The sequence below is a fragment of the Pyrus communis genome, chromosome 12 (genome assembly GCF_963583255.1).
Source record: "Pyrus communis chromosome 12, drPyrComm1.1, whole genome shotgun sequence".
Lineage (NCBI taxonomy): Eukaryota > Viridiplantae > Streptophyta > Magnoliopsida > Rosales > Rosaceae > Pyrus > Pyrus communis.
In genome coordinates, this window is record NC_084814.1 from 18,210,217 (window position 1) to 18,223,905 (window position 13,689).

At 39.9% G+C, this 13,689-nt stretch overlaps 2 protein-coding genes and 1 pseudogene across 2 annotated transcripts; 2 read left to right on the plus strand and 1 right to left on the minus strand.

Moving 5' to 3' along the window:
- Positions 1–13,689, minus strand: part of LOC137710853 (protein yippee-like At4g27745) — a 30,117-nt pseudogene that overhangs the window by 10,983 nt on the left and 5,445 nt on the right.
- LOC137710380 (uncharacterized) lies at positions 10,736–11,685 on the plus strand. Its single transcript, XM_068449337.1, has 2 exons — positions 10,736–11,319; positions 11,419–11,685. The coding sequence occupies exons 1-2, from the start codon at positions 10,900–10,902 to the stop codon at positions 11,683–11,685; spliced, it is 687 nt and encodes a 228-aa protein (XP_068305438.1). The 5' UTR covers positions 10,736–10,899.
- LOC137711736 (calmodulin-binding receptor-like cytoplasmic kinase 2) lies at positions 11,741–13,571 on the plus strand. The gene is made up of 5 exons (XM_068450992.1): positions 11,741–12,095; positions 12,176–12,344; positions 12,477–12,566; positions 12,650–12,951; positions 13,021–13,571. Exons 1-5 carry the CDS (start codon positions 11,955–11,957, stop codon positions 13,267–13,269), a joined length of 951 nt encoding a protein of 316 aa, XP_068307093.1. The 5' UTR covers positions 11,741–11,954; the 3' UTR covers positions 13,270–13,571.

The following is a 13,689-nucleotide window of genomic DNA, read 5'->3' on the forward strand; positions in this document are numbered from 1 at the left end:
CATCCTGTCTAGTTTATTAACTTGTTTCATTAAATAAATTTAATCAAAACTCTTAAAAACACAAACTAAGACACTTTCTAACTAAATTAGACAATAAAGTCAAGGGGGATTGGGTTTTGAGGACAATGTTTGATTTAAGTGTGGGGGGGGGGGGGTAACTAAGTATATTTAATGCAAATTCGTGGGATTTTATCACCCATAACTTCAAATATTGTTCCTTGCTGTTTTAAGGTGTTTTTAAGTTGTTTTAGAGTGTTTTAGTATGTTTTGTTTTTATAACTCCGAAAATCACATAAAAATTTGAAAAACATGTTTTAAAAAAGCCTAAAAAGAGTGTTTTGAGTCGTTCTTGTGTGTTTGTGTCTTAGGGTACCTTCCAACACAATGATTAGGATTTGGTTTGTAATTGCATGACGGTTAAAAAGAGTTATTAACATAGAGAAAAGTTTGATTTACTCTTGGTATATGCTTGGTTATGGTTATAATGTATGACTTCACATGCAATCATAAAAGAAAAATTCGTTTTAGTAACATGCTTGAAGGAAGGAACTCAAACAAACGCTACAACCCTGTGAGACTCGAGCCATTACCTTCTTTGGAGAGTTATTTTCTGTGATTCTTTGTTTTCTAAAGTTGTTGCATGATCTCATTATTCCTTGCTTGGTTGCTACTTAGAATGCAATTGTATCATGATAGAACTAAATGCTAGAAATTATATCCGTTTCATTCAAAGCATGACATTGAATTGCATAACATATATCAAGATGAAGTTGTGTAGTTGCCACCATAGCCAAATAGCCTTACTTCCCATATTTCGTATATATTAGTTTTAACTCCGTTGAGCCTCGTTTAGCCTATTTTCTTTGCTAACCACATCACCCCTTACCTAGCCTAGAGTAGGACTTTCCTATACCCTTGTTCTTAAAGTATAGTGAGCATGACTTAAATGAATTCCTTTTGAGTTACATTATGCAAGAAAATGAGTGTGGGGGAGTAAAAGTTTGTTCTTACGTTTATATGTATGTTTTGAGATTCAAAAGAAAAAGAAGAAGAAAAGAAAAAAGATACTAAACATGGAGAAAGATGGAGCCTTCACAGAGGTTGTTTACGTGAAGCCCCACTACGAGGCGTCGAAGCGGGAGGCATAGAAGCGGGAGGCATCGGAGCGGAAGGCATCGGAGCGGAAGGCATCGGAGCGGGAGGCATCGGAGCTAGAGCATTCCAGGCCTCAATACTTGGCCAAACGCTGGATGACCCAAGAAAAAGGTGCCTCTGGAGACAAGCCGTAAGCCTTTGACGGTCACTTTGAATTCGACCCTCAGATTCTTGCAGCTCATCAAGCTTCCTCTTCATGCCCGACGAATAGTTATTTGCAAGCACATGCAAACTTCTATTCTCGTACTTAAGCTGCTGTATCTCTTGCTTAAGACTTTCCACCTCTGCCATCATTGATTCCACCTGACGGGAGCGGGCAAGCAGGCGTTGGCCCATGTTGGACACAGAGCTCGCACACTGAACACTAAGAGCGAGGGACTCTTGAACGGCCAACTCATCGGACCGTCCTGACAACAGCCTATTATCTTTTGGAGTGAGGAGGTTCCTAGCTACTATTGTAGCTGTTGTGGCGTCCTGCATCACGGAGTCTTCACCTGTAAGAGGACCGTTAGAAGATAAGAAAGAAGGGCGCCATACGTTACCTTGACGCGGCGCGCCCGTATCACTGCTGAGACTCAATTCTAAGCTAAGGTTCGATGGGTTTGCCATTTTTCAAAAGTGTTCAAAGAGAAGGGGTGGATGGAGTTAAAATTTCAAAGGGCCGGAGACGATGTTCAAGAATGGGAAATCTTCAGAATGTGTATGTTGGCAGTGATCGATACCTCTATAAGAAGCCAAGGCGACGCGTCCACCGATTCAAAAAGCCGGAATTTCCGGCGTAATTTAGGCGACGCTTTCTCGGCTTTTCAGAAGACGTGTTCAACTTTGTCAAAAGATTTCTTCTTTTCAGAAAACACGTGGAGGCCATCATCGCAACTACACATCTTTAGCCGACAAGCGCAAAGTTCGGCGACGCTTTCTCTGCTTTTCAGAAAACGTGTGCAACTTTGTCAAAAGGAGCCGCATCCGCACTACTACGTGTCGTTCAGAAAGCGAAGGGGCGTCGTTCAGAAATCGAAGAGGCGCCACTGTTTCAAAAAGCCGGATTTGCGGGATCAAAACGTTTGTCGACAAGGGTAAAAGAACAATACCACCAGACAACGGCGTCAGCGTGGTCATTGTTGCTGGAGAGTAGGGTTTTGTTGTTTGTTTTTTGTAACCTTCATGCCTAAGCTAGTGTGGGTCTTCCATTGTTTCTTGAGTTGCCGCTCTCATTTTGTTGGGCCTTTTACTTTGTCTGTAATTGTCTACCTGATTCTTTTTGTGCCTTATACTAGTTTTTAATGTAATGAAAATTATCTTCGTGATAAATAAAAAATAAAAATAAAAGATTACTTTTTTTAGTACATCGATATTTTTACACTAAGGGGAAGGGGAGTTCGGCTAAACCACACAATAAACAGCCTAATTTGGTATCGAAGTTGTCATCCACTTAAACCTTCAATATACTCCATGGCTGCAAGGCCTTTTGACTTGCCTACTAGGGTTTTTTTAAATTATTTTCTTTCATTTTATATTTTGTGTCTTGTAACATTCGGATTAGGATCCTCTTCGAGGCAACCGGTCGGGATCCTCCTGACTAGTGTTAGTGGACCTTTAGATTTTTATCCAACGGCTACAATTATTATAATTTTTAGAAGACCTCATTTTTTGTAGCCGTAAGATAAAAATCCAACGATCTACTAACACTGGTCAAGAAGATCCTGACCAGTTGCCTTGATGAGGATCCTAATCCGTAACATTCACCTGACCATTGGGCTATCCACAATGGGTAGGATTCCAAACTTTTATAAAGGAATAGAAAAATCAAAACAATAATAAAAAATAAGAAAATACCTAGCAGTCAACTACCTTCTTCTCGATCAAGCACCCCCTTCCCCACTGCTTTGCCATGGCCCCTTTTATTTCACACCTACAACCTTGTCCCTAACTAGGCCTCTCTATCCTTATCTTTATTTCTCTCCCTAGAGTAGTCGCAAAAGCGTAGAGATCTTGATGGTGGTTCGAATGAGGCTATAAAGCCGTGGTGGCTAGGTTTGGAGCTGGAGGAGCTGCTTCTGTTGTACATTCAGAATCACACACCGAAAGCACCTTGAATGGATAAAGCTAAATAACTGCTTCCCAGTCTTATGTATCTGTTAGGCCCCAACCATTGCTATTGTTGCTTTCTTAACCCAAACCCAGATTGTGACCGAAATCTATATCAAAATTCAATCTCCGACCCAATTCCTTCATGGGTATTTACCATTCACCTTAAAATTATAATCTTTTTTTGTGCATGATTGAAGAGATTGGGATGAAAAATGATAATTTGTAGCGAGGGAGACAGAGGTAGTTAGGGCTCTAACTTTTTTATTTTTAATTTGTTTTTTTTATTAATATTTAACGTTTTAATTTGTTTTTTTTATTTTATGTATTTATATAAAAAATTAGTAAATAAAAATAGAGTTTTTCTTTAATTATATGGGGAAATTAGTATAGATTTTTTACTCAAAGGTTTATATGAAAGAAAATTCAACAATCAAGTAATTGTAGTGTAATGTTTCAAACACGAGGGAATTTTGTGAAAACTTGATAAATCTCATGATGTATTAGTGTAATTAATCCGATATTTTTTTATACAATAATATAATTACACTAACATGATGAAAGAATAAATCAGTTGCACTATCATTATTTTTTAAATTCAAACTTAAGACTTTTCGCTCACAAGTAAAAAAAAAAAAAAAAATTTATATAACTAATTTGTAGTACTAAGTAGCTTTTGATTGAAGTTAATTTGCTAGGTAATTATAAGGGGGTTGATTTGTTTAAGAGTCTGACTCATTCACCGATTAGATTTATTAAAATATTTTCTAATATTTTATAATTCATAAACACAAGATTGGCGACAAAGACAAATATTAGAAAATAGAAACCAGTGGTCAGCTGAATGAGTCAGACTCTTAAAAAAGTCAACCCCTTTACATTTCCACCTAACCCGAAACCTGTAGCTTCTTTTGGGTGAGGAAGGCTTCGTGGAGGCTGGGCACAGGAGGAGCATCCATATCCGCTTCATGGTCCGCCACCAACTGCCACCGGATTCGAGCAAAACTGGTCTGAATCCGACTGATCAGTAATAAGGTTGGTCATTTAGATCGAATCGAATACAAGTTTTCTGTTTTTTTGCGTGTTGGGAGTTTTCGGAAGCTCGTATATCATGGCAGTGGCTTTGGTTGGAGGGGCTGCGACGGGAGCACTGTTTGGAGTACTGTATGATGTCGTAAAGGAATCGATGGGAAGGACTGTTATGCAGTACAAACCCCTCCTTGAAGATCTCAAGTTCACACTAGACTGTTTACGACCGCGGATCATCCAAGAGATAGGAGATCATAACGTGGCACTGGGTCTCCCAAACGATGACATAGAACGTCTCCAACAACAAATGGAGGAGGGTATAAAGCTCGTTGGCAGGTTAGCGAAGCTTAGCATGTGGAACTGCTACGTCTTGTGCAGTTGCTGCAAATGCTCGGAGCCGAGCTACACCGATCGACTTATTCAATTGGATAGGTCTCTTAGAGCACTGTTAGAAGTGCTGAGGTTGCAGGAAAGCCAGGGACATGAAGGAGAACTTGCTTTTGAATAGGAAGATATACGAAAAACAAGATGAATTGGCAACAAGGCAGTCGGAAATACTGAAAATAGCAGGGGAGATACTGCGAGCGCAGCAGGAAGATAAGGGTGTGCAAGAGCTTTCAGGAAGTAGTGCACAAACTGTGGTGCAGAAGCAAATTGGAGGCAGTGGTGTGCAGCAAGCGGCATCAATAAACAGAGGAGGAGCTGCTCTAGGAGCAGTGTTTGAGGTACTATTTATTAACAGATGAAATCAATCACCAGATTTAACAATTGAAGAAGGAAAGATTAAACGAAGAAAGCTTGAGGAAGAAGAAGGCTCGAAATCTTTCTATCTGTTTATTACCAAATGAATGAATCTTAACAATACAGAGAGGGAAAAAGTCTTATATATCTACTTCTAAAACTACTAAGCTTATCACATAAGCTAACATAAAAGCTATGCTGATGTGGATGCTGATGTGTCACCTATACTCAATACCCCCCCTCAATCGTAGCTGGGAAGTCCCAGTTTGAGATTGCCAGTATGTCGAAGAAAATCAGGACCATGTAAGCCTTTAGTGAGAACATCTGCAACCTGATCTTTGGTAGAAACATATTGAACGATCAAATCACCTCGTTGGACACGTTCACGAATGAAATGAAAATCTGTTTCTAAATGTTTAATTCTGGAATGCTGCACTGGATTTAAACTAAGGGCAATTGCTGACTGATTGTCACAATATAACAGAGGAGGATTAGGCAGCACAACACACAAATCCTTTAAAATCAACCTGAGCCAAGCAATATTAGCAGCTGCATGAGCTAAGGCCTTGTATTCAGCTTCTGTGGAACTCCGAGAAACGGAATGTTGTTTCTTAGACTGCCAGGACACAGGATTAGCACCCAAGAAAATGACATAACCAGTAATGGACCTCCGTGTATTAACATCAGCTGCCCAATCAGAATCACTATAACCCTTGATTTGCAGATCAGTTCCAGCAGTAAAAGTCAAGCCACAGGTCATAGTCCCCTGAAGAAATTGCAATATTCTCTTAACCAAACCAAAATGTACATCTGTGGGAGCACTCATGAATTGACAGACATTGTTGACAGCAAAGGCTATATCCGGTCTGGTAAATGTCAAATACTGTAAAGCGCCAACAAGACTGCGAAAGAGTGTAGGATCAGATAATAATTCCCCTTCAGCAACCAGGACAGAGTTATGTGGCTGACAGGGTGTAGAACAAGGCCTACAATTGTCCATCCCAGCTTTATGTATCAGATCTGTGATATACTTTTCTTGATTCACAAAGATATCACCATTAGATTTATAGTGAATTTGTAAACCTAGAAAGTATGTAAGCTGACCCAAATCCTTAAGATCAAACACCCCAGCCAAATCATCTATCACAGATTGAATGAAAACTGAATTTGAACCAGTGATGATAATATCATCAACATAAAGTAACAGAATGACTACATCTGTATTCACTTCTTTAACAAACATGTTGGAATCTGAGAGGGACATTTGAAACCCAAGAACAGTCAAATAGCTTGTGAATTTGGCATTCCATGCCCGTGGAGCCTGCTTTAATCCATATAAAGACTTGACAAGTTTACATACATGTGAAAGATGCTCAGAGTCTACGAAACCTTGAGGTTGTTTCATATAGACCTCCTCATGTAATTCCCCATGTAAAAAAGCGTTCTTAACATCAAGTTGCCTAAGAGACCAACGATTTATAGCTGCCAAAGCAAGAATAATCCTCACAGTGGTATGCCGAACCACAGGACTAAAGGTTTCTGTGTAATCTAAACCTTTTTCTTGACTAAAACCTTGGGCTACTAATCTAGCTTTATATCTAGAAATAGTCTCATCAGGATTTCTTTTGATTTTATATACCCACTTGCAGCCAATAATGTTCTTATCGAAAGGAGAAGGAACAAGGGTCCATGTACCTTGAGCTTGTAAAGCATCGAACTCCTCTTGCATTGCTTTCTGCCATTGAGAAATTTGAGAAGCAATTCGGAAATTTGAAGGCTCAGAGACATCGACAATGTCTGCAAGAAATGTAAACCCTCCAGAAAAATGATTATTGTCATGTAATTCCAAGGAGTGAATGTGAGGAAACAGTGTAGCAAGAGCACTATAATCTTTCCGGGTTATAGTACCAGTCTTCAACCTTGTCTAAATACCATGAGGAACAAAATCAGGTGATAAAGCTTTAGAGCTCAAAGGAACAGTCGCAGGTACCACCACTTCCAACTGTCGACGAGACTGGACAGGCACCACAGGGGAATGTGAGATAGTAGCATCTAAAAAGGAATCCTGTACATTGTGTTCAGAAGGGGAGTGACTGGAAATTGGAGTACCAACTGATGTATGAGAGGATGCAGATACATGTGGAATATCAGTACTAGAGGAAGCAGGTCCTTGTCTCGGAGAAGAAGAGACTAAATTCACAACAATAGGCCGTGTAGACACATTGGTATTATTGACAGGCCCAGAATTGTCACACTGTGAAGAAACTGAAGTACTAGCAAAAGGAAAACAGTCCTCATCATGAATGACATGCCTGGAGATTAAAAGCTTGCCTGTAACCCGATTATAACAAATAGCACCTTTGTATCCAAAACAATAGCCCAAAAATACACATTGAGAAGATCGAGGTTGAAGCTTATGAGCATTGTAAGGTCTAAGATAAGGATAGATAGCTGAACCAAAAATTCTTATAGAAGAGATGTCAGGTATCTTGTGGAACAAAATGCTAAAATGAGACTGCATCCCAAGATTGTGAGCTGGCATTCAATTAATCAGAAACACAGCATGCGCAACATCATGATACCAAAACTTGAGAAGCAATTTTGCAGCAGTCATCATAGTAAGAGCAGTCTCAACAACATGCCTATGCTTCCGTTCCACTAAACCATTTTGTTGTGGGGTGTAAGGGCAAGAAATAAAGTGTAGAATACCATGAGTATGAAGATAGTCCTTAAAAACATTACTCAAGAACTCACCACCACCATCAGTTTGAAGAACTTTGACCTTACTATTAAATTGAGTCTCAACATAAGCACAAAAGCGAACAAAGAGACCAAAAGTTTCTGATTTATTCATTAAAGGGAATATCCATACAAATCGAGTAGCCTCATCTACAAATGACACATAGTATCTAAAACCCTCAAGAGAAGTAACAAGTGAAGGTCCCCAGATATCACAATGCACTTTATGAAATGGAATATCAACTCTATCTAGTTTTTCTGAAAAAAGACAATTTACTCATCTTGCCACTAAGACAATTAGAACAAACATGAGTAGTTACATCACTAGCTACTAAAACCTGAGAACTTTGTAACATGGCTGCAAGAATGTCATTAGAAGGGTGGCCCAACCGATGATGCCACAATGAAGACTTAACAGCTTTTCCCAATAACGCAGAAGAACAAAGAACACCTGGAGTCAGTAGCTTGGGGAACACATGTACAGGAATCCGAAACAAATCATTATTGCTACTCTTTCCTTGGTAAAGTACCACCCCTGTGGTCTTGTCCTGCACAAAGAAGTTTAAATCATCACAGATAAACCAACTGTGATTATCTTTGCACAACTGCTTTACAGACAGAAGATTAACAGTCAACATTGGAACATGTAAAACATTACGAAGATAAAGATTATTAGGGGAATTTTGAATAGTCACAGTGCCAATATTGTGAACATCTAAACATGTACCATTCCCAACAACAATCTTCTGATCTCCATTATAAGGAACAGCAGATTCTAATAGAGTAATATCAGGACTCATATGATGTGAAGCCCCAGTGTCTACTATCCAACACTCACCCTCAGAAGCAGATTGTATAGGTAAATCAGGCACATTTGACGACATAGTAACTCCAGGAATGTCAGAGAACATATTAGACTGTGAAGCCTGAGTCATAAAGGCAAGAGCTGGTCAAAACCCTGAAGAAGAAGACTGCGCAGAAGTGTTGCCTGGAAAACCATAAGGAATATGATATGCAGGAGAAGGTCCTGAAGGAGGATACTGAAAGACAGAGCTTAAATCCTGATAAGCATAATTGGCACTGAGAGAAGGAGGTGGAGGAGCCCCTTGATAGGAAAAGTTTCCCCTGTGTCTACAGTCAACTGCAATGTGACCCCTCTTTCCACAAATCTGGCACTCCTGAGGTGGTTGAGTATTGTCATTTCGATACAAACAAGTGACTGCAGTATGTCCTTTCCTTGAGCAAATCTGACACTCAGGAATAACCTCTTGCCTATTTGATGTATTGCCAGACCAAACATTGCCATTTTTAAAACCATTAAACTTGGGTTTAAAACCCCCTGAACCTCTGCCTTTATAACCTGTAGTATTGCCATAGGAACGATGGCCTTGACCACCAAAAGCATTCCCATTAGGGGGAAAATTATTTCCATGAGACCCACTAGACATCTGAGAGAAACCAGATTGCTGAGAAAAACCAGGAGGTTGTGAGAAGCCAGGAGACTGAGAAAACCCAACACTGGAAGAACCAGGAGCAACAAAACCATATCCATAATTTTGAGGAAACTGAACTGCAGACCCTGAAGCACTAGAAGAACCAGAAGAACTCGGCATAGGATTACATGTAGGCAAACCAGCATTACCATACATTGCAGCCATAGTATGAACAAGAGACTGCATCCGAGTCTCAAGATTCTTTTCAGCCCCTAACAATTGTGCCCGAAATTCCTTCAGTGTAATTGGTGTTTCTCTGGCTAGAATGACTGTTCGAATTATGTCAAAATCAGGTGGAAGACCAGTCAATGCCGCTATAACAATATCATGATCGGAGACTTTCTCACCAGCAGCAACAAGTTTATCTTTAATGACCTTCAACCTCAACAAAAACTTGTCTACACTATCACCACCTTTCTGAATAGTGTGCAACTCAGCCTTCAAATGATTAATACTAGCACTAGAAACAACCATATATCGGTCTTGTAACGCAACCCAAGCCTCATGAGAAGTTTTACAACCAACTACATGCTCCATAGCATCATCACTAAGTGTAGCAATGAGAAGACTTAACAAAGCCATATCGGCCTTAATCCAATCTCTGTAGGCAGTATTAACTTCCTTGGTAACACCTAACTCAGGAGTCAAAACATATTTAGGAGGACAAACAGAATCACCAGTGAAGTGATCAAACAAATCATACCCCCGAAGTACAGAACAAAACTGAAAATTCCATTTGATGAAATTATCATCATTCAGTTTGATAGTCAACATCCCTAAAAGACTCTCCAACTTCACCGATTCAGACATGATTTGGTAAGAAAGAAGGAATTACAGAAAGACCCAGATGAAACCAAAATAACCTAGATGAAAAAGAAACTTCACAAAATCTTGAAACCAGAAAATTCTTCAAACAAAACTATCAGATCTTGATGAACACAATGGTTATCGACCTTAATTCATCAAACGGCATCGGCCTTCAGAACAAATTATTATCAACTCAAAAGCACTATCATCATCAAACGAAGCAAGTTTGGCATCGGCCTTCATCATTTCAGAAATCAAGATTGTAACAAATAGAACTATGATACTGATTCCAAAAAAAATACCCAAAAATTCACCTTCACAAAATTCTTGAAACAGCAAAGATCAGAGAAAACCTCGAGAAACGGAGCAGCGGAAATCCGTCCAAGATCAAATGCGCGAGCAAAAAAGGCTCTGAGATACCATATTAACAGATGAAATCAATCACCAGATTTAACAATTGAAGAAGGAAAGATTAAACGAAGAAAGCTTGAGGAAGAAGAAGGCTCGAAATCTTTCTATCTGTTTATTACCAAATGAATGAATCTTAACAATACAGAGAGGGAAAAAGTCTTATATATCTACTTCTAAAACTACTAAGCTTATCACATAAGCTAACATAAAAGCTATGCTGATGTGGATGCTGATGTGGCAATTGCTGACATGTCACCTATACTCAATACTATTTAGTGCCGTTCAACAAACGAAGGAGAAGACGAGGATATTTAAACGCATCCTGGGACATCTCGAGTCCACGCTAGACTCCATAAAGCCATTGATAGAAGAGATTGCAGAATATAACAAGGTATTGCATCTTACAGAGGAAGAACTAGAAAATTTTAGAGTAGAGATGGAGAAGGGTGTAGAGCTCGTTCACAAGTGCTCAAACGTTAGTCTTTGGGCAAGCAACAAAAAGTATGAATATACCAACAAACTTCTTGGATTAGATGAATCTCTTCAAAGATTGATAAATATACTGAGAGTGCAACTAGCAAGGGATGCGAAAGAAAGCTTGGATTCGGTAACTAATATAGCGACGGTGACCAAGCAAATTGAAGAGAGTGGTATGCTACAACATGATCAAACAGAAGGTCAGCGTCCAGTAGTTGAACTTCCGTCCGCTACGGTTGGTTTGGATGTATTGAGTGTGCAGGGAGCAGGGAAGATGACGAAAGCAAGGGAATTAGGGGAGGGGGCCAAGAAAATTGAAGGGAGTGGTGTTGTACAAAATCAAACTGAAATTCATGGTTCTTCAAGCATGGTTTCAATGGTACGTCTAAATTCTCTTCATTCTTTATTTTTTAAGTTAAACGTGCATTTGGAAGCCTAGTTTTGAACACTATACTGATGCCGGATTGTTCGTGAACAGGAAGAGTCTGAAACCGAATTTGAGCCACAACAAGTCTTCTCCTCGGAATTTGGCACAATCCACGAGAATATGCAGGGTAGCGGACCTGATACTTCTCCAAGGTTCTCCAATTGGTTCAGTAGTAGAGCCAAAAAAAGAGGAAAAAGTGGGAGCGAATATGGGCAGAAACATGTGGAAGGTGGTGAAAATCCGACGAGTTATTATTGCAAGTGCACATATTCGTTTTTTGATATCAATACTAGACGAGTTATATGTAGTATTGATTAAAGAACTACTGGCCTGCTTTGATTAAAAAACGAAGAAAGTATTAGGCTGCCATTTGTTTTCTTCTCTGTTATTCTTTAATCATATTTTTAAGAGGAGAAAAATGATTAAAACAAATTAGTTTGTCTGTTTAATGCGGTAGACTGAACAACTAAGTTGATTTCGTAGTATTTTCAGATGCTTCGAGAGATAGGAGCGAGAGAAGATGCGGTTCTAGTCGAGGCATCTACTCCAATCCAAATAACTCAAGGCATGGGAGTGAGCCCGGGAGTATGAAGTTCACCATGGAAGAGATAAACAACGCCACAAAGAGCTTCTCTCCCTCTCGCAAGATTGGACAAGGTGGTTTCGGGACGGTTTATAAGGGGAGACTCGAAGACGGGACCTTTGTTGCAATCAAACGCGCTAAAAAGGTCCGGTACAAGTGTGTTATAGGTCTAAAACCTGGGTGCGATATAGTATTAACTGAGGACATGTATACTTTTGTTTGCAGAGTGTATATGACAAGCATTTGGGAGTGGAATTCCAAAGCGAGATTCAAATGCTGGTGCAGGTGGAGCATTTGAGTTTGGTCAAGTTCTACGGGTACTTGGAGCATGAAGATGAAAAGATTGTTGTTGTCGAGTATGTTCCTAATGGAAACCTCAGACAACATTTGGATTGTAAGTTCGATTTGTGTTACTCTCTCTTCCTCTTCCTTTCTGTGTACCGGGTGTGCCTGCATGTATCTGTGCACCTTGGCTCATCAATGCATCACCTTGAGTGCCTGAAATGTGATACAACGCGTAATGCAGGTTTGCATGGTGAGATTCTTGACCTTGCAGCACGGCTAGACATTGCAATTGATGTGGCTCATGCCGTCACCTATCTGCATATGTACAAGGGTAAATCTCCAGTTTTAGTTCTCTCAGAGTTGTAGAATTTTTGTGACGGAACTAACCAGACCATGCTTCGGCTTCCTTGGCAGATCATCCGATTATTCATAGAGACATAAAGTCGTCCAACATTCTCTTAACGGAAAACTTCAGGGCCAAGGTAGCTGATTTTGGTTTTGCTAGGCTTGCTGCTGATAGCGACTCAGGTGCCACCCATGTTTCTACTCAAGTTAGGGGAACCGCTGGCTACTTGGACCCCGAGTACCTGAGAACCTATCAACTCACGGAGAAGAGTGATGTCTACTCATTTGGTGTGCTACTGGTTGAGCTAGTTACAGGCAGGCGTCCGATTGAACCTAAACGGGAAATCAAGGAACGAATAACTGCAAAATGGGTATGAACTTCTCCTCTCTTGTGCTAGTTTACATGGGAATTTAGTGCATGACTCGGGTTGGTTTTGCAGGCTATGAAGAAGTTTACCGATGGAGATGCTCTTTCGATTTTGGACCCGAGGTTAGGACAGACAGCAGCAAGTGGTCTAGCCATCGAAAAGATTCTTGAACTAGCATTACAATGCTTGGCTCCACGCGGACAGAACCGGCCTAGCATGAGGAGGTGCGGTGAGATCCTCTGGAACATCCGTAAGGATTACAAAGAGGTATTATCTTCAGACTTCCGTTCATTTTCTAGCCGTTCACAAATAAGTAATTGAGCATGAGAAGAGTGGCAAAATAACGATCTTCGGGCTCCCATGGAATTTAAAGATAATATGGTTTTATCGGAGATAGAACACGAAGAGCGTTGCGTTTTGTAAAACAGAACTACACAGTAAATGTGCATGTACAATTTGAGTAGGAAAGCCAAGTAATTTCTTGAAGAATGGATCTGGAGGAGGGGAACAATATTGTATTTTGGTCTGTTGAAATTTTATTTGTATGTTCATTGTTCTTGGAGTTACTGCATTCGACATGAGTGTATTCCTTTATTAAATATACGAGCGTATTATGATTACAATTACAAGGGGTACATGACCAGTTGATTTAGCGTCACTCAGTCTGTAATTGGTTAGAAATTACTCAGTCGCTACTTTAGTTTCCACCGAGGCCCTTCAATAACTTTCTCATCTTTCTTC